General features: G+C 45.1%; 1 protein-coding gene across 1 annotated transcript in view; it reads right to left on the bottom strand.

Moving 5' to 3' along the window:
• LOC149429406 (uncharacterized) overlaps nt 1–21704 on the bottom strand; it is a gene marked incomplete at its 3' end in the record, with an annotated part of 129466 nt that overhangs the window by 67815 nt on the left and 39947 nt on the right. Inside the window, exons 5-6 of the mRNA XM_089666445.1 lie at nt 19790–19906; nt 4847–4948 (exon numbers count right to left, since the gene is read on the bottom strand). Of these exons, the coding sequence (XP_089522571.1) occupies nt 4847–4948; nt 19790–19906 (219 nt within the window). The remainder of the gene's footprint in view (nt 1–4846; nt 4949–19789; nt 19907–21704) is intronic.

Here is a 21704-nt window from a genome sequence, read left to right as displayed (position 1 = left end):
GAAAGGGTTACAAAGTCATTTCTAAGGCTTTGGGACACCCAGCAAACCACGGTGAGAGCCATTATCCACAAATAGAGAAAACTTGAGAGTGGTAAACCTTCCCAGGAGTGGCCGGTCTACCAAAATGACTCCAAGAGCAAGACGACAACTCATCCAGGAGGTCATAAAAAAACCCAGAACAACAACTAAAGAACTGCAGGTCTCACTTGCCCCAGGTTAAAGTCAGTGTTCATGATTCAACAATAACAAAAATGGCCTCCATGGGAGAGTTCCAAGACCAAAGCCACTACTAACCAAAAAGAACACAAAAGCTTGCCTCACATTTGCTAAAAAAAAAAATCTTGATTATCCCCCAAGACTTCTGGGCAAATATTCTGTGGACTGATGACAAAAATTTAACTTTTTGGAAGGTGTGCGACCCGTTATATCTGGCACAAAACTAACACAGCATTTCATGAAAAGATCACACCAACAGTCGCACATGGTGGTGGTAGTGTGATGGTCTGGATGGTCAGGACCTGGACAACTTGCCATAATTGATGGCACCATGAATTCTGCACTCTACCAGAAAATGCTGAAGGAAGAATGTCTGGACATCAGTTCATGACCTCAAGTGCACTTGGGGTATGCAGCAGGACAATCATCCGAAACAAACCAGTAAGTCTACATCTTGATTGCTCAAAAAAACAAAAAAAAAACTAAAATTAAGGTTTTGGAGTGGACTAGTCAAAGTCCAGATTTAATTCAGATTGAGATGATGTGGCATGACCTTCAACAGGCCATTCATGCTTGAAAACTCTCCAATGTGGCTGAATTAAAACAATTCTGCAGAAGAAGAGTGGGCCAAAATTTGTTGACAGCGATATGAAAGACCTATTGCCAGTTATTGCAAATGCTTGATTGCAGTTGTTGCTGCCAAGGGTTGCTCCACCAGTTATCAGGTTTAGGGGGCAATTATTTTTTCACGTAGAGCCAGGCAGGTTTGGACAGCTTTTTTTCTCATAATAAATTAAATCATTTTGTATTTACTCGGGTAATCTTTGTATAAAAATAAAAATGTGGTTGATTATATAAATCATTTGAGTGTGACAAATATGCAAAAGAAAAAAAAAAAAAAAAACCAGGAAGGGGTACAACACTGTATTCCCTCATACTTGTATTAAACAATAACAATATAAAAAGCCAGAAGAATTTTACGGTTGGCACTCAGAGGTATGCACATTCCACAAATCATATCATAGGGCAGTCCTCGAAATTTCCACTCGCCTGCTCGCATTGGGTGAGTGGAAATAAATTGGGGCGAGCAGCGCCGGTGTAGCATACATATCTTCACGGGATACTCATCTTGCACTACACCGGGACTACAGGCGTGTGGGAGGGGCGCCGGTGGGGGCAGTGACAAGCAGAGATCTCCTGTATAGATTTCAATGAAGCAGCTGAAAGCCGCAGGAGAGGAGAATCGGCTTCCAGCTGCTTCACTGAAATCTATACTGAAGATTGCTGCTCGTCACTGCCCCCCCCCTCCCCCTGCTGAACCGTTCATCCCGTCTCTTTCCTTCCTGCACCCTCCCTGCTCCTCAGTGCCCAGCCCCTCACCCCATTCCGACGCACCAATAGAAGAGGGGAGAGAGGCTGGATCTGCTCTGCCTCCCCCTGTCCCCGCCCACACTCCAGTCAAAGCAGCTTCAGAGGGTGCGGATGGAAAATTTTACACAAAGTAGCCGACGGCTCTGAAGCATCTGACTGAGCATGTGAGTCTGACCTCCCTTCCACTTCCTTTCTTCCTTCCCATTTCCTTTCTTCCCTCCCTTCATTCTGCATAAAACATTTAACAGTGCTATTTCAGGAGATAATTTAGGAGTGCGTGTTTAGGGGCAGATTTAAGGACCTGGCAGGACAGTGGTTGGGTGGGACAACTGGAGGTGAGTAACTTAAGTCCTGGCTAGTAGCTCAGGACTTGAAATTTTGAGCCCTGCATAGAGCACCTCAGGACCTGGTAAATTTACTATACAAATAAAAAACTTCAACTGGAAGTTATCCTTTGGCCTGCACCATTCAGTAGTCTGCTAAATGTGATCTGCAGGTTAATTAAAGAGTCAGTGAACCCCTCATGTACAGTACCTTGAAAAAGACTTCAGGGGCAAAAATGTCCCTCGCTAGAAGTGCAAAGAGACATCCCCTTGCAAATGGAATTGAAGAGAAAGGTGGTTCTACAAAAGTATTGACTCCTGGGGGCTGAATATAAAAACACAAGCCACACTTTTCGCAGATTTATTTGTAAAAAAAAATATATATGTGGAAAACCATTTATCGTTTAACTTCCACTTCACAATTATGTGCCACTTTGTGTTGGTCCATCACATAAAATGCATTTACGTTTTTGGTTGTAACATGACAAAATGTGGATAATTTCAAGGGGGATGAAGACTTTTTCAAGGCACTGTAAAAGATAATAGAACGCAGCATAATTTTACACATGACCAGCTCTCCTTCAATCACAAAGCTTTCTCTACTCTGTTGAGCATAAAAGAACTCCATGGGGTACTGCAGTCTGCATTTCACGAACGAGCCAAAAAACACTCGGCACAGTGCAACTTACGTGTACCAGGAAGTAGACGGCGATGTCCACTCTGCGGTATACATGGAATTCGGTATACAAACTGAATTTTCACTTTGAAGCGGTAGTGGTACTAGTCATTTTTTTTTCTTTTTGGGACCCCCAGATGGGTTATGTCGAAATGTGCGATTGAACTGCTTATTAGCACATTATGGCCAATTTACAGTTGCAAGAAAAAGTATGTGAACCCCTTGGGATTACGTGGAGTTTTGCATGAATTGGGCATAAAATGTGCTCTGAACGTCATCTAAGTCACAACAATAGAAGAACACAGTCTGCTGAACATAATACTACACAAACATTAGATGTTGCCATGGTTTAATTGCACATAACATGTAAACATTCACAGTGCAGGGAGGAAAAAGTATGTGAGGCCCTAGCTTAATGACTTCTCCCAGAGCTAATTGGAGCCAGGAGTGAGCCAACCTTGACTCCAATCAGTGTGATGATATTGGATGTGTTGCTGACAGCTGTCCTGCCCTTAAAAAACACACACCTGTTTTGGGTTTACTGGTTTCAAGAAGCACTGTCTGATGTGAACCATGCCTCACAGAAAAGAGCTCTCAGAAGACCTACCATCAAGAATTGTTGACTTGCATGAAGCTGGAAAGGGTTACAAAAGTATCTCCTTGAGCCTTGATGTTCATGTGTCCACGGTAAGACAGACGGCCTACAAATGGAGAAAGTTTAGCACTGTTGCTACTCTCCCTAGGCGTGGTCATCCTGTAAAAATGACTGCAAGAGCACAGCGCAGAATGCTGCATGAGGTAAAGAAGAATCCCAGAGTGTCAGCTAAAGACCTACAGAAATCTCTGGCACATGCTAACATTTTTGTTGACACGTCTACAATAAGGAAAACATTAAACAAGAATGGAGTACATGGGAGGACACCACGGAGGAAGCCATTGCTGTCCAAAAAGAAGATTGCAGCACGTTTGAAGTTTGCAAAAGAGCACCTGGATGTTCCTCAGCACTACTGGCAAAATATTCTGTGGACAGATGAAACCAAGATTGAGTTGTTTGGGAAGAACACACAACACTGTGTGTGGAGAAAAAAAGGCACAGCACACCAACATCAAAACCTCATCCCCACTGTGAAACATGGCGGAGGGAGCATCATGGTTTGGGGCTGCTTTGCTGCCTCAGGACTGGACGGATTGTTGTCATTGATGGGAAAATGAATTCCAGAGTTTATCAAGAAACATACGACCATCTGTCCGCCAACTGAAGCTCCGCAGAGGATGGGTGATGCAACAGGACAATGACCCAAAGCATACAAGTCATTCAACAAAACAACGGCTGCAACAGCACAGAATACGCCTTCTGGACTGGCCCAGTCAGAGTCCTGACCTCAACCCCATTGAAATGCTGTGGCATGACCTTAAGAGAGCGATTCACACCAGACATCCCAAGAATATTGCTACACAGAAACAGTTTTGTGAAGAGGAGTGGTCCAAAATGACTCCAGATCGTTGTGCAGGTCTGATCTGCAACTACAGGAAACGTTTGGTTGAGGTTATTGCTGCCAAAGGAGGGTCAACCAGTTATTAAGTCCAAAGGTTCACATACTTTTTCCTCCCTGGACTGTGAATGTTTACATGTTATGTGCAATGAAACCATGGCAACATCTAATGTTTGTGTAGTATTATGTTCAGCAGACTGTGTTCTTCTATTGTGGTGACTTAGATGACGTTCAGAGCACATTTTATGCCCAATTCATGCAAAACTCCACATAATCCCAAGGGGTTCACATACTTTTTCTTGCAACTGTACCTGCCAGAGGAGCCCTTGAATGCTGTGGTGTGATCAAGCTACGGCACAGACCTGGAGGTCTACCCGCGCATGTGCAGGCCACTCTCTTAAGGTGCTTTCACACCAAACCACACAAAAATGCACTTGCAGCAACAAGAATTTGTATGCATTATGTCTTGCATTGTTGTGTGAATAAGGCACATATAAAACCCGTTTTCTGTGTGCCCTTGCAGTGACCTGAGTTTATCCAATTCAGAAAAATGCAGGTCACCTGACATGTTGTGCATGAGCCCTCACGTTTTCCTGAATACTAAGAGCAGAGGATCGAAACCAGATGCTGGGGAATTCAACAAACCTTTTTGTCTCCTACTGAGGCTTCATATTTCTGGTTCTTCTTGATAAAAAGATTTACAGCTACAGATCACTCTAGATCTAACACCTGGAAGAGACCCCAAGGATGCTTTCCTGAGTACGTACCCATCCAATGACTCCTGGTGTTGATGCCTCTTCTGGTCTGGTTCTGGCCCTTCTGTCAGAATATTGCTGTTCTCATCTACCCCAAAAGAAAGCTCCGGTGACCTAAAACACAAATACTTTTAATGACCAAATCCAATGTTGCAATCCATAACCACACAGAACATCTGAGATGACATTTAAGACAACCTGTACTCCTGCACTGTGAAAGGTATACCCAAGAAAAGCAAGCAATGAGCAAAGGACTAGTCACCAGGAAGGTCTTTAGGCTCCCTGCAGCTGATCATTTCCCTGTTACAGACTTAGCATATCTACAGTAGTTCCATCCAGCAAAATCTGTGTGGATGCCGCCATCTTTATAGAGGAACAGGGCTTTGCTTTCTCATGTCAGAGCAGTGAACAGCACAGTAGTGACATCACTAAATTTCACTTCAAATCTGTTGAGGTTAGCAGCCAGGGACAGCAGTGCCTTAGATCAGCCTTTCTCAACCAGGGTGCCCAGGCACTTTGGGGTGCCTTGAGGTTTCTTCAGGGGTGCCTTGGAACAAATGTCTAAAATTTTCCAAAACTTGTAAACAAGCAGGTGGAACGAGCCTGCCTTTTAGTTACACAAAGCCGCAGGTCTTCATTGTGCACCATATGACCTTCTAGCTTCCGGTGTCCTGACAACCAATGACATCAGTTGACGAGGATGTCAGCTGCCTGCACAGCATCCTAGTTTGACCCTCCCCTGCCCCTCTCCATCAGTGCCGGGGTCACATTATCTCAGTGATGGAGAAAAACTGAGGGAGAAGAAAAACATTGGAATAATAGTCAGTACCAGTGTGCAAAAGTGTATTTTCTTTGGAAGAATAAATCACCTCCAATGTCGGGTGTCCTACATGTGTGGATGTTGCTGCGTTATATAAATCTATTACAATAGTTTTTCATATTTTAAAATGGGATGCCTCGGGACTGTCCATAATTTCAAAGGGTGCCTCGGGACTGTCCATAATTTCAAAGGGTGCCTCGGGACTGTCCATTTCAAAGGGTGCCTCGGGACTGTCCATTTCAAAGGGCGCCTCGGGACTGTCCATTTCAAAGGGCGCCTCGGGACTGTCAATTACCAAGGGCGCCTCGGGACTGTCAATTTCAAAGGGCGCCTCGGGACTGTCAATTTCAAAGGGCGCCTCGGGACTGTCAATTTCAAAGGGCGCCTCGGGACTGTCAATTTCAAAGGGCGCCTCGGGACTGTCAATTTCAAAGGGCGCCTCGGGACTGTCAATTTCAAAGGGCGCCTCGGGACTGTCAATTTCAAAGGGCGCCTCGGGACTGTCAATTTCAAAGGGCGCCTCGGGACTGTCAATTTCAAAGGGCGCCTCGGGACTGTCAATTTCAAAGGGCGCCTCGGGACTGTCAATTTCAAAGGGCGCCTCGGGACTGTCAATTTCAAAGGGCGCCTCGGGACTGTCAATTTCAAAGGGTGCCTTGCCTGAAAAAAAGGTTTAGAAACACTGCCTTAGATGACCCTTACACTGCAAATGAACCCCTATGAGGTAACAGAACAGGAGGACATAGGCACAGGAAATGCACTCTGGGATTCCAGGAGAAAATAGAGTAGATATTTTCCATGGTACTGCTTAGGCACAATTGCATTTCTAGATATACCCTATAAGATAGGAAATCTTCACTTTTTGAGTTTGGCCTATCCAAAGCTTTTTTTTTTTTTTTTGCTCTCGAACCCACACCCCAACACCAAATCCAGAGTGGGGATGTGACCCAAAAAGGAGGAGGAGGAGGGGGCAGAGGGAGGGTGCACAACAGCTTGGGCTCACAGTATGTAAAATGTTGATGGTCATCATTCAACCCAGAAGAGGAACACCATCTAGCAGAGCAGCAGATTTTCTGTGGGGGACAAACCCAAATTCAAGGCAGATATTGGGATGAAAGCTGCATTTATTTGTAAGCAAACTTAAGGCATGCCAAAAAAATTAGATTTTTGGTTTACCTGTAAAATCCTTTACTTGAAGTACATCACAGGACACAGCATTTTCTTATTCATTACGACAGGGTTAGGCTGCCACCTTCAGGTAATTGGCAAGCCATGGATGAAAGGACGAGGGGTGGGGTTCCTGTGATGTACTCCGCGAAAAAGATTTTACAGGTAAACAAGAAAACACCATTTTCTTAATTGTACAACCCTAGGACACAAGGTATCTTCATATTCATTATGATAGGGATGTCCCAATGCACTGAATAAGAGGGGAGGGCAACATGGCAGAAAGTCAACAAGCCCCAAAAATCTAAAAATCAGAAAGGGTTAGAACCTCATGCAGCAGCCTGAAAAGCTTGCCAACCAAAAGGACTCACCCTCAGAGGTTCAAACATCCACTTGGTAAAAGTAACCACCACTCCTCTTGACAGAATGAGCCATCTCCAATAATGGTGGAACTTTGCCCCTTAGACCGTAAGCACTAAGAAAGTTGACAGATTCAATGAGAAATGGTAGATGTGGAAGCTGCGTGACCTTTCCTTAGGACTTCAGGAAGCACCAAAAGGGAATTGCAGCAGTTGACTTGAGGAGATTCTTGACTGTACAAATTACTTCCAAGGTATGAAGAGATTTGTTCCCCGGTGTCTGAGGTTTAGGGGAGAAAGAAGGTAACACATTGTCTTGGTTAAGATAGAACAAAGTGACCACCTTAGGTTAAAAGAAAAAGATGGTTGAGCCCACCACAAAACTACCTTGTTACAATGGCTGACCGGGCAAAGTTCCTCACAGGTAAAAGCAGCCAATTCTGAAATTCTAAGAGCCAAAGTGATGGCAACCAGAAAAAAAAACTCCATGTCAGAAGACTAAGGGAATGTCCTGGATGAGTTCAACACAGGTTTCTGCAATACAGAAAGTACCAAATTGAGGTCCCACAAAGTCAACAGTCTTAACCGGTGGAATAATATCAACAATACCTTGTACTAGAGTAGTCTCTTACTGACCCAAGATTGGAGAAACATCAGGATAGAGCCCCCCCGAGCTTCACACCAGGCAAAATAGGACTTACAATTATTGTGGTAAATATTCCTTGAGGTCTCTTCCTATCAGTCAGCAAGGTAGAACGACTAAATCAGAAAATCCATTATCTCGTAAGACTCTGGCTTCAATAGTCATGCTGTTAAAGTCACCAACCATGAAGAAGAATGGAAGACTGGATCTTGCCAAAAGGAGGTCAAGTCAATCTAGTAGAGTTTATGAATTTGGAGTACTGTACTCTCAGGTTGAGTTGATTGGATTCAATGGAATGCCTTCCACTTGAATATTTCAAAGCAAATGAGGTGGATGCTGTAAAGGCCTGAAGGCATAAATTAGGAAGAACTGATCCCTCAGCATCACCAGAACATCCATCATGAACATCAGGAGTCCCTGGTCCTGAATCTGAACAGTTTCACATTAAACCTAGACGCTAGAAGATTCACATCCAGGGTTCCCCACCTTTGGCAGAGTTTCTCAAACACCTCTGGGTGAAGAGCTAACTGCCCCAGAGTCAGTCACTGATGGCTGACAAAATCTGCCTGCCAATTCTCCACAACGGGAATGTGAACAGGTACATGACGTTCCACCCAAGACAGGATAAGATCCGCTTCCTCTTCCTCTGAGCTGCCTGACTTCTGGCGCCTCCCTGATGATTTATGTATGCCACCATTATGGCATTGTACAACTAAACCCTTACAAGTAGGCCCTTCAGCTGCACGACCAAAGCAGAAAGGCAAGATTAAATTACAGGTGTTTGATGTGCAATAATGTCTTATGAAGTGGACAAGCTCCCTGCACCGAGAGATTCTCTAGAACTCCACTCCAGTCCAAGACAGAGGGAGGAAGTATTTTCCCATCGCCAGTATTCTCAAAGAGATCAACAAGTCCAAAGAAAGTCTTGTTCTGGGGTGTAGCTGCATTGGAGAGTTCGACGACTGTCCTCCTGTACCATGACACCTCTGGGTGAAGAGCTAACTGCCCCAGAGTCAGTCACTGATGGCTGACAAAATCTGCCTGCCAATTCTCCACAACGGGAATGTGAACAGGTACATGACGTTCCACCCAAGACAGGATAAGATCCGCTTCCTCTTCCTCTGAGCCGCCTGACTTCTGGCGCCTCCCTGATGATTTATGTACGCCACCATTGTGGCAATGTACAACTAAACCCTTACAGGGAGGCCCTTCAGCTACACGACCAAAGCAGAAAGGCAAGATTAAATTACAGGTGTTTGATGTGCAATAATGTCTTATGAAGTGTACAAGCTCCCTGCACCGAGAGATTCTCTAGAACTCCACTCCAGTCCAAGACAGAGGGAGGAAGTATTTTCCCATCGCCAGTATTCTCAAAGAGATCAACAAGTCCAAAGACAGTCTAGTTCTGGGGTGTAGCTGCATTGGAGAGTTCAACGACTGTCCTCCTGTACCATGTTGACCAGACATTCATTTGGAGCGGTCTGGAATGAAACAGTTTAAAATGAACAGCCTTGTCTATTTACTTGTTTCCATTGATACTCCTCACTGCAACTCTTGCTTTCTCGGCTTCTCCCTCCCTGTCTTAGTGCCTTTGTTACTATTTGACATTTCCTCCTCATTCTTGCCTGCAATTGGTACCAAGGAGCATCCTTTAACCGGCACCAAGGAGCATCCTATAATCGGCAGCATCACCACCCCTATATTTCATGCTAGTCATGGAATCTTTAGTATGCTACAAACTAAGCTGCCCTATTCTTTGTATACATCTTATTACTACACTCTGGTACCTTTTATGAACAGTAACACCTCTTTACATGATGCTGTTCCTGTTATTTGTACCTGTTATTGTGCTTGGAAAATTATAAAAAACATTTGTCAAAACCAAAAAAACTGCCTTGAAGGAGGCTACCATATGCTCCTAAACCCTCATGCAAAGCTGAATCAAGGGGTTGTCAGAGATTTAGGCAACTCCACCTGAGTTCTAAGAGCAAGGATCACTTGATTGGACAGTGCCCAGCATCTGGCCTAAGTATTCAAAGCCTTTGGGTTGGAACTAAGGCCATCTTTTGTAAGTTTAGAACCCATCCGAACTTCTCCAGAGTCTGCACCACTCAACTACACTTGAGCTCCAAAAGAGGAGTGGACTGCTCCCTCAGAAGTCATCAATAGTACCCCATTACATTATGGGACGTGTAAGCAGGCTGTTCTGCTTGTCCTCAGGTCTTGTGAGGATCTTGGGTGCTGGTATATGAAAAGGGGTGTCTGCTGTCATCCGGCCTGGTGCTTGGCTCAGCAATTGTCCCAGTGCATTTTACCTGTGCTTTTCTGCTCTTACCTCTTCCTGACTACTTTTTCCACAAAATCCTCACCTTACATTACTTTCACGCCGGCCACACACAAATGTGCGGCTTCCCGGCGTCTGGGCCTAGACGCCGAGTGGCCGCACATTTGTGTGCAATTAAGAAAAACATATGTGCTGAGAGCGCGCACCCCCAGCACACATATCCGGTACTCACGGAACGGTCCCAACCTCCTCTTTCGATCGGAAACTTTCCTGATCACGTGACTGCCATGACGACGATTCACGGTGGTCTCATGACCCTAACACCCCGCCACCGCCTCCCAGCTTCTGAAACCCTTAAAGGGCCGGGAGGCGCTGGCGCCAAGGGGTTAATGTTATATTCTTTCATACGCTACCCTGAAATTGGCTAGTTTTCTGCCTTGGGTTGCGCACCAGGTCTCCCAGTTATTTCTACGTCACTGCTTTGTCACTGGTCGCTAAAGTATAGCAAGGCATTATAATTTTAAATATAAGTCTATCTTAACGCATTCCATAATATACAGTACTGTGCAAAAGTTTTAGGCAGGTGTGAAAAAATGCTGTAAATAAAGAATTCTTTCAGAAATAGAAATGTTACTAGTTTATTTTTTAAGTAACAAAATGGAAAGTAAATGAACTGAAAAGAAATTCAACTAAAATCAATATTTGATGTGACCGCCCTTCGCCTTCTGCTAGGTAGACTTGCACAGTTTTTGAAGGAACTCGACGGGTAGGTTGTTTCAAACATCTTGGAGAATTAACCACAGATCTTCTGTGGACGTTGGCTGCCTGCAATCCTTCTGTCTCTTCATGTAATCCCAGACAGACTCCATGATGGGGAGATTAGGGCTCTACGGGAACCAAACCATCACTCCCAGAACTCCTTGTTCTTCTTTACACTGAAGATACAGTCAGGTCCATAAATATTGGGACATGGACACAATTCTAACATTTTTGGCTCTATACACCACCACAATGGATTTGAAATGAAATGAACAAGATGTGCTTTAACTGCAGACTGTCAGCTTTAATTTGAGGGTATTTATATCCAAATCAGGTGAATGGTGTAGGAATTACAACAGTTTGCATATGTGTCTCCCACTTGTTAAGGGACCAAAAGTAATGGGACAGAATAATAATCATAAATCAAACTTTCACTTTTTAATACTTGGTTGCAAATCCTTTGCAGTCAATTACAGCCTGAAGTCTGGAACGCATTGACATCACCAGACGCTGGGTTTCATCCCTGGTGATGCTCTGCCAGGCCTCTACTGCAACTGTCTTCAGTTCCTGCTTGTTCTTGGGGCATTTTCCCTTCAGTTTTGTCTTCAGCAAGTGAAATGCTCAATTGGATTCAGGTCAGGTGATTGACTTGGCCATTGCATAACATTCCACTTCTTTCCCTTAAAAAACTATTTGGATGCTTTTGCAGTCTGCTTTGGGTCATTGTCCATCTGCACTGTGAAGCGTCCAATGAGTTCTGAAGCATTTGGCTGAATATGAGCAGATAATATTCCCGAAACACTTCACAATTCATCCGGCTGCTTCTGTCAGCAGTCACATCATCAATAAATACAAGAGAAGCAGTTCCATTGGCAGCCATACATGCCCACGCCATGACACTACCACCACCATGCTTCACTGATGAGGTGGTATGCGACGGATCATGAGCAGTTCCTTCTCCATACTCTTCTCTTCCCATCACTCTGGTACAAGTTGATGTCGGTCTCATCTGTCCATAGGATGTTGTTCCAGAACTGTGAAGGCTTTTTTACATGTCGTTTGGCAAACTCTAATCTGGCCTTCCTGTTTTTGAGGCTCACCAATGGTTTCCATCTTGTGGTGAACCCTCTGTATTCACTCTGGTGAAGTCTTCTCTTGATTGGTGACTTTGACACACATACACCTACCTCCTGGAGAGTGTTCTTGATCTGGCCAACTGTTGTGAAGGGTGTTTTCTTCACCAGGGAAAGAATTCTTCGGTCATCCACCACAGTTGTTTTCCGTGGTCTTCCGGGTCTTTTGGTGTTGCTGAGCTCACCGGTGCGTTCCTTCTTTTTAAGAATGTTTCAAACAGTTGTCTTGGCCACGCCTAATGTTTTTGCTATCTCTCTGATGGGTTTGTTTTGTTTTTTCAGCCTAATGATGACTTGCTTCACTGATAGTGACAGCTCTTTGGATCTCATCTTGAGAGTTGACAGCAACAGATTCCAAATGCAAATAGCACATTTGAAATGAACTCTGGACCTTTTATCTGCTCATTGTAATTGGGATAATGAGGGAATAACACACACCTGGCCATGGAACAGCTAAGAAGCCAATTGTCCCATTACTTTTGGTCCCTTAACTAGTGGGAGGCACATATGCAAACTGTTGTAATTCCTGCACCGTTCACCTGATTTGGATGTAAATACCCTCAAATTAAAGCTGACAGTCTGCAGTTAAAGCACATCTTGTTCGTTTCATTTCAAATCCATTGTGGTGGTGTATAGAGCCAAAAATTTTAGAATTGTGTCCATGTCCCAATATTTATGGACCTGACTGTAGTTCTTAATGACATTGGCTGTATGTTTGGGGTGGTTGTCCGGCTGCAGAATGCATTTGGGGCCAATCACACGCCTCCCCGATGGTATGGCATGATGGGTAAGTATCTGCCTGTATTTCTCAGCATTGATCCTGACTAAATCAATTCCATTCACAGAAATGCAGCCCCAAACTTGAAAGGAACCTCCACTGTTGCCTGCAGGCACTCATTACTGTACCACTCTCTAGCCCTTCCCCCAACAAACTGCCTCCTGATACAGCCAAATATTTCACATTCTGACTTGTCCATCCAGAGCACTTGCTGCCATTTTTCTCCATCCCAGTTCCTATTCATAGTCGAGTTGCTTAGCATTGTTTCCCCATCTTATGCATGAAAACATAGGGACAGGGATGCAAAAAAAAAAAAAAATGGTCAGCTCTCCTGTGCCAATTTGATAATTTCCTGTATTGTTGAAAACCTTGGAAAAAAATAAAGATATATAAAGAATGCAACAAAAAAATGAAGTCATCCTGGTAACCTATTACAGGAATACCATGAGCATGTAGGTGCCACAAGATCGGGTCTAGCACCAGGGCTGGTGCCAGCTTAAAAGGGGAAGAGTAAAATACAAATTCCCAGCAACTAGTTGGGGATTTTGTTTTCATTTTTAGTTGTAGTCCCCCTGAGAGAGCAGGGGCAGGGGCAGATAGTGGGCTCGAGTGAGCAGCTACAAACTCCCACCCAGCGCCCCCTACCGCTGCTCCGATCCCCATGTGCCCCCCTCCTCTCTTCTCCAGCCGACTGCTGGAAAATGGGATTCGGGATGGAGAGCGGAGGGGCTGGCAAATGTCATAATTGCAGGCCCCTTAATTCCCTGAATGAACACAGTGGGCGAGTGGTACCTATCAAAGATGCACCTTCGCCTGTGTAGACAAAAATCCTTGCACCGGCCCTGGCTAGTACTTTGGTGAATACTCAAAGAGGACAGGCCAAACAGCAGGGACACACACTGAAAGTGGTGATCTCCCACCACAAACTGCAGGAACGCTTGAAAGATTGGAATGTACAGATAAGCATCCTTAATATCCACCGATACCAGAAAATTCCCAGCTGTAGAGAGGCAACCAAGGACCACTCCAATTCCATTTGGTACCCCTGCACTCAGAGAAACCTGTGGAGTCTCGAGATCTAAGATGTTGCCATTTTGGTTTGGAACACAAAGGGTTAGAGTAGAGACGATGAAACCCTTCGGTCTCCGGGACCAGAAAGGCTTGAAAAAGAACAGTCCTTTTTTGTGGAATCAAAGAATCATTTAAAAGCATAAAGTTTGCAGGTGGAAGGCTCTGAAATTCCAGCTTGCACCCCCCCGAAAAACTATGTTGTGAACCCAGATATTCCAAAGCTCTCCCTGCCAAATGTCGCCCCCCCAACACAAATGAGTGGGTGCATCCCTTCATTGCAAGGAGGACTTTTCTCCTGGCTTAGAAGGCTTTGTAATCCACGTATTCTTGCAAACCTGAAAACAGGGGCTTGGGATTTATGAAATGAATGCTTTCGGGAAGTAGGAGAGCCACACTTTTGCACCAAAGGCTTTAACTTTTAAAGCAGCGACAGGATACTCTTGACCACTAACCATGCACAACAGTCCCCCTGAAAAGGTAGGTGTTGAACCTGTTATTTTGCAATGCAACTCTGCTGACCAACACTTCAGCCAGGGGTGTATTTACCATAAGGCAAACAAGGCATTTGACTAGGGCGCCATTTTTCAGGAGGGCAGCGCTGTCCCAAAAGAAGGGATGGAAGAAGGAACACACGCAACACGGGGACCAGGTGGGATCTGAGAGAGGCTGCTTGATGGTGTATGCAGAGCCCAACTCTTGTTCCCGGAGATGTCCGGAGCTGTGAAGGTGAGTGTCTTATCTCTTGCCAGGGTGGGGTGGGGGTTACCCAGTGGTAGTGGAAGGCTCTTTCGGCGGAGGCTGGGGTGTTGTTGGTCAATGTCCGTGGGGGGAGGGAGCCAATTTTTGTGTTGAAACCTACATACACCACTGACTTCAGCCACAGGATGCTGTGCATGTGCACCGTCAAGATGGCCAGGAGGGGGAGTTGTTGAAAGGAACCCTTGGCGTCATCCTCTGAAAAGAAAAGGGCATGAGGAAAATCTTCCAGCTACTTGCAGCACTCAATATCTTGATGGTTAGGGTCTCTTTCACTCAACATCCAACGTGCCCCAACCTTGAGGCTTTGACACTCCTACAGCCACTCGTGCGGGTTGCAAGGCTGCCCCATGCAAGACTAAAATAAGCTTTAAATAATGCCTCCGGATGTCCGTCTGACAAATCCTTGAATACCAGGACCTTGTCCGATGGAACTGTGAGGGTTTTATTTAGATAGGAAATGGACAGGCATAATCCATTTCTCGGTAAGCTCCTTTTCCATTGATATTGTGAGCAAATAATTTTGAAGGAACAAACACCTTGTCAGGCTGAGGCCTGTAACCTTTGGAGCAGTAATATTAAGCTGGTCGGACCACTTCCATGAGAAAACCCTTTAGGTCTTTTAGGTCCAAGATAAAACTGGACCCTGAGATTTCTCAGGAGTAGATTCAACGAAGAACGTCCGCATCCTCATCCACTGGAAAAGTAGCTTCCCCATTTATGTCTTCTTCGACTGACTGCTCCTCCCTGAGCAGAAAAGGGAGGAAAGGAGAAGTAGTTTCCTTTTGTGACCAAAACAGAAAGGCTCTGGAGAACTGGTGTTGCAGCAGAGGAATAGCAGATAAGAATCTCTCCCCTGCGGAGTGGAAAAACCCCGACAATTGGAAAGAGTCAGAGACACATGGAACTAAATGAGATACAGTGCAAGTTGAGATATGTCCAGGTTTTCCTTGCCTGACAACGGAATTTGGGAGCCCTTTCCCAACTTGATCTCCTCCGCCATCACTGAGACATGGCCTGCTGACAGTAGTAAGAGGACCCTTGCTGAACCAGCGGTCCAAGACAGCTGGAAGGATGAGCTGTATACACCCATGTATTGTACCCTTAATTATGGCATATACTAAGCTCCCAGAGAAAAAGATCTTCTGCCTTCTGTGCGTGATCCGCTCCCTAGCTGTGGTATAAAGCAGCAAAAAAGCCTGTACCTGTGCCACCCTGGGGTGCCAAAAAGCCTCCAAGGATAGCCCTAAACACCGTCACTGCTGTGTAGCGCTTGACAGCCAGGAGGGAGATATAAATGCACCCAGTATTAAAAAGGGGCTACACTAAAAAGAAGAGGCATGCAAAATCTGGTGCAGATCTGCAACCAATCAGCTTCCAGGTTTAACTGTCAAAACTAAATTGAGCAATCTGAAGTTGGAAGCTGATTGGCCACCATGCACAGCTGCACCAGATTCTGAGTGCACCGGTTTTAGTAAATATCCCCGTGTCTAAAAGGGAGGGTGAGGTGCCAAAGGCTACATAAGGCAATATGTCCAGGAGAAAGGGGCACAAGCCCAATGTTTTCATGACCCAGGGCACTTGCCATCCCATGCTGCACAATCCCCAGGGAGGGGTCCAGACTTCACCTATCTTGGCAGGCATATACTATTATTATACAGGATTTATACAGCGCTAACCGTTAGCTCAGCGCTGTACAATATAACGGGAGACAATACAAGAGGGTTAGGAGGGCCCTGATCCTTGGAGCTTACAATCTAAGTATACAACACAGTCCTTCAGGGATTTGACTTTCCACTACCTGGACCTGCTTAGCACTCTGGCAGTTTGCAAGGGAAAATTTCATTGTACATGGTCCAGCTACACAGAATCCGGGGTCAAAGGTCAACATTACAGGCCACCCACCATGCATGTCCATTATGGGGTCTGAATACCATTCCTCTTAGCAGTCAGCCGTAGGCAACAGATCCAGATAAGCTAGTCTCCTATATTCAAGTGGAAAACATGTGCAGACATGACCATCACCTAAGACACTAGTAGAAAAAAAATGAACAAAAAAACCCCCCCTGAAGTTACCTACCGAGAGGAGAATTCCGTTTTTTTTTTTTGGTCAGTGTCCAATCACCTGAAGGTAGCAGCTTAATCCTCTAATACAGAAGATACCCCGTGTCCTGGGATGTGCAATAAAGAAAAAACATTCCTCCGGAAGACCACCCCATCCCTCATAATTCAAGGGTCAGAAATTGTAGTTGGCTACCATTGACCTACACTTTATGGTAGGTGGGGCAGCAACAATATAATTGGGGGAGGGCCTGATCTGAGTGTAGACCGTGGTACCGGGCAACTTCTATAGGCAGAAGATGGTGGAATCCAAGACCCTCCTCTACTATAGCGTTGTACTAGATGATAACTTTGGATTCCCTTACCTTCAAACGATTTGACAATTGTTATGGGTATTTTAACCTCCCTGGCGGTCTGATTATGTCCATATTTCTGTGCTCAAAGCGGTACATTGTTTTCAATGGAAATATGTTGTTTTTTTATTGTAGGCCTGTAATTCTTAGGAGTAACTCACTGAAATCTGTCCAAACAAGAGTCTAGTAAACATCCCCGATAGGATAAAATTTGAAACCCGAAATCATAAATAATAATATAATAATCATTAAAAATAATATATTAATAAATTTAAATATAATCAAACCAAAAACACTGAAATGTGAAATAGAGCGCCAAGTTCGCACATCGCTGAGCTCGGTCGCAGAATCGTTTTCAGTGTCTGATGATGAATTTCCCCCACCAATCATTATCACTCAATTCTGCAAGTGGTTCTGATTTACTATCGCTGTTCTCTAGCCGGTCTAAAACCGCGTCTGACCTAAAGGAACGCTTTTTGGACGCCATGGACGTTTCTCAGTTTCCAGGCAGAAAGGGCGGTACAAATGCAGGCAGGGTGCCGGACAAAGCACTCGGGACAAAATGTATGTGAAATGGTTGGATACAGGAATGTTATACTATGTGATTTTAGTGATTTTAGTGAATGTCACTTTTTAACATTTTTAAATTTCCCGCCAGTTCCATCCCCCGTACGTCCCGACGTCGCAGGGAACGGAACCCGGAAGACAGATGCCGGCATCGGCCGGAGGAAATGGCTGGGGATGCTGCAGGGGGGACATCGCGGGAACGCAGGACAAGGTAAGTGAAGAAGAGATCCTGGAGCAACGCTGCAGTGTATTCCCGTGTAGCTCGGGGGGGTTACCGCTTGTGGTGCTGAAACTTTACTCCGAGCTACACTCGGGAATACCTCCGGGGGGGGTTAAGTATGGCAGCAATTCTAAGGGGCTATACATGTATTTATTACTTTTTAGCATTCGGTCACCATCCTAAACTGCAGAAGGGTCGAGTATTAACTTTAGGCAGTATGTGAACCATACGACTCTTGATATTTGACATAGCCATGCTCAGAAGCTTGAGGTCTGATTTTACATGGTTTTAAATATGAAAGTGTTCCTGAACCCACAACAGTACAATCAGTCTGCAGATACAGTAAAGCATGCTTGTTATATCACTGTGGAAACTAAGGGGTTAATCCTCTGCATTGTGTAAAAAGGCTGTTTGATCCTGTCTTCTCTGATCCTCCCCTTCTACTGTCCCAAATCCATCAGCTGATAGAACAGAGCCTTGAGGGCAAGCTGTACATGCTCAGTTTGGCATGTATTACTAGGGTTTTTTTTTTCTTTGGAAGAGTGCTTGTGATCAGCACAGGGCCAATCTGCACTTTCCGGTCCGGGGAGACCGGATATAGTGAATGCGGGGTCCGGGGAGAGCGGATATAGTGAATGCGGGGTCCGGGGAGAGCGGATATAGTGAATGCGGGGTCCGGGGAGAGCGGATATAGTGAATGCGGGGTCCGGGGAGAGCGGATATAGGGAATGCGGGGTCCGGGGAGAGCGGATATAGGGAATGCGGGGTCCGGGGAGAGCGGATATAGGGAATGCGGGGTCCGGGGAGAGCGGATATAGGGAATGCGGGGTCCGGGGAGAGCGGATATAGGGAATGCGGGGTCCGGGGAGAGCGGATATAGGGAATGCGGGGTCCGGGGAGAGCGGATATAGTGAATGCGGGGTCCGGGGAGAGCGGATATAGTGAACGCGGGGTCCGGGGAGAGCGGATATAGTGAACGCGGGGTCCGGGGAGAGCGGATATAGTGAACTCGGGGTCCGGGGAGAGCGGATATAGTGAACGCGGGGTCCGGGGAGAGCGGATATAGTGAACGCGGGGTCCGGGGAGAGCGGATATAGTGAACGCGGGGTCCGGGGAGACCGGATATAGTGAACGCGGGGTCCGGGGAGACCGGATATAGTGAACGCGGGGTCCGGGGAGACCGGATATAGTGAACGCGGGGTCCGGGGAGACCGGATATAGTGAACGCGGGGTCCGGGGAGACCGGATATAGTGAACGCGGGGTCCGGGGAGAGGGGATATAGTGAACGCGGGGTCCGGGGAGAGCGGATATAGTGAACGCGGGGTCCGGGGAGAGCGGATATAGTGAATGCGGGGTCCGGGGAGAGCGGATATAGTGAATGCGGGGTCCGGGGAGAGCGGATATAGTGAATGCGGGGTCCGGGGAGAGCGGATATAGTGAATGCGGGGTCCGGGGAGAGCGGATATAGTGAGTGCGGGGTCCGGGGAGAGCGGATATAGTGAATGCGGGGTCCGGGGAGAGCGGATATAGTGAATGCGGGGTCCGGGGAGAGCGGATATAGTGAATGCGGGGTCCGGGGAGAGCGGATATAGTGAATGCGGGGTCCGGGGAGAGTGGATATAGTGAATGGGGGGTCCGGGGAGAGTGGATATAGTGAATTCTGGGTCCTCGGTTTAGTAACACGTTAAAGAATCCAGGAAACCAAGGTCAGGCAAATGAGAGGGCAGCAAAGTGAGATTTCAAGCAACACAAAGAAAATACTACAACTAAAGTACAAACATTTATTTTTATGCAAAACTAGGTAAAATTTGCAAATTAATTACAGACGATACAATATAAAACTTTTTTTGGTAGAAGACATATAAAGTTTCTTCTCACAAAGCACTCTACCTGCAAACAAATGTTTTTATTTTCAGCGGGGTTATTCTTTACTGAATAACGGCAGTTATCTATGAAAGTAGAAAGTGTGATCCTGGAACATACTTGGTTTCTTTACAGTATATGGTGGAGTTCCTGGATCCATCCACATTGCCATCGGCTGCCCCTTCTACCTCCATGTTACCATCAAGGCACTCCTGATCCGAGTTGTCCTCAGAGGCACTGCGAAGGGGACATCAATCATGCAGAATTCAGAGAAATGTTCTAAAAAATAATGGAAGTGCCACTGCCGACTTGTCTGAGGGAACACACTCCGAGCCTCGTCTTTGCCCCACTAATTATCAAGTCAATGGCCCACAAGAAGCATGGACATATATTCTCTGCCAGGAACCCCGACACGGACGTGATTGTTCTGGGTCAGCGACCACCAAGTACTGAAGCCAAGGTTGGGATGACTGGCTTGCAGAATGCACCATCAATAAGTAGTCAGCAATTGCAGCTTCCGTACTTCTCATTACAGTCAATTTAACCCCTTCAATACCGGGCACATTCACCCCCTTCCTGCCCAGGCCAATTTTCAGCTATCAGCACTTGAATGACAATTGCGCGGTCATGCAACACTGTATCCATATGACATTTTTATCATTTTTTCTAGACAGATAGAGCTTTCTTTTGGTGGTATTTAACCACTTCCCGACCGGCCGTTGCATATAAACGGCCGGACGATGGCACTGCAGGGTTGGGTGGCCATCTATAAACGGCCTCCCCGCACCCTGCTTGTGCGCGCTCCCTGGGAGCGCGCAGCACCGCGATCCGGTGCCCGCTGTGTCCTCCGGACACAGTGAAACACCGATCGTCGGACGGGACCTCTGTACGAGGTCCCGATCATGTGATCACCGATTGGCCAATCAGTGATCACATGCAAAGTAGTAAGCAAGATGTCACTTGTGACATCATTCCTTACTACGTGTGAAATCTGTGAATGATCACAGAGGTCACATGGTACAGGGCTATTCACAACAGGCTTGTACCATGTGACAAGCTGTGACCAATCATAGCTCACTCAGTACTTCTCAATGAGTGCAAGAATGCACACAGAGAGAAAGAGAAATGATTGCTTTTACATCCTATACAGGTGTAAAAGCAATGTGTAAAAAAAAAAAAAAATCTTCATCACCCCCCACCATGGTGACACTGTACTGCTAGGGTGACAGTATGTAAAAAAATAAATAAAAATTATAAAAAAAATAAAATAAAAATGTAAAAAAAAAAAAATGTTTAAAAATTATAATTTTTGTTATAAACTAATTTGAATTTTTTTTTTTAATAAAAGGATAACGGAATAAATTTTGGCACAGATTTATGATGAAATATTATTTATTTGCAAAATTTTATAAAAAAAAACACTTTTTTTTCCAAAATGTTTGGACTTTTCATTTACATAGCAAAAAAAATAAAAATCCCAGCGGTGAATAAATACCACCAAAATAAAGCTTTATCTGTCTCAAAAAATGGTAAAAAATTTATTTGGGTACAGTGTTGCATGACCGCGCAATTGTCATTCAAAGCGTGATAGCGCTGAAAGCTGAAAATTGCCCTGGTCAGGAAGGGGGTAAAAGTGTCCGGTCTTGAAGTGGTTAATCACCACTAGGTTTTTTTGTTTTTGTTTTTTTTTTAATTACTACACAAACGAAAAAGACCAAAAATTAAAAAAAACAAAACAAAAACATGTTTTTCTTTGTTTCTATTATAAACTATATAACCTATTATATATATAACCTTTCTGTGATGTATTACAATAAAATAAACTAAATTAAAACAAAGTGTTCAATAAAGGTCACAAAAATCCAAAAGTGTCCAAAAAGAAAGTCCAAACAATGTCCAAAAAAGTCCCAAGTTTTCAAACGTTTTCATCAAATAAAAGGATTGACTCCTATTCCATCCAGTAAGAACCTCAAAATAAAAAGATACGAAATCTAATGCATTACCTTAATAAACAGAAATAATCACCCAGCGCAAC

The sequence above is a fragment of the Staurois parvus genome, unplaced genomic scaffold, assembly GCF_062004578.1.
Source record: "Staurois parvus isolate SC_StPar_1 unplaced genomic scaffold, SC_StPar_1.0 ptg002713l, whole genome shotgun sequence".
In the NCBI taxonomy this organism is placed as follows: domain Eukaryota; kingdom Metazoa; phylum Chordata; class Amphibia; order Anura; family Ranidae; genus Staurois; species Staurois parvus.
The sequence above is the reverse complement of the archived record's forward strand: the minus strand, read 5'-3'. Positions and strand labels throughout refer to the sequence as shown.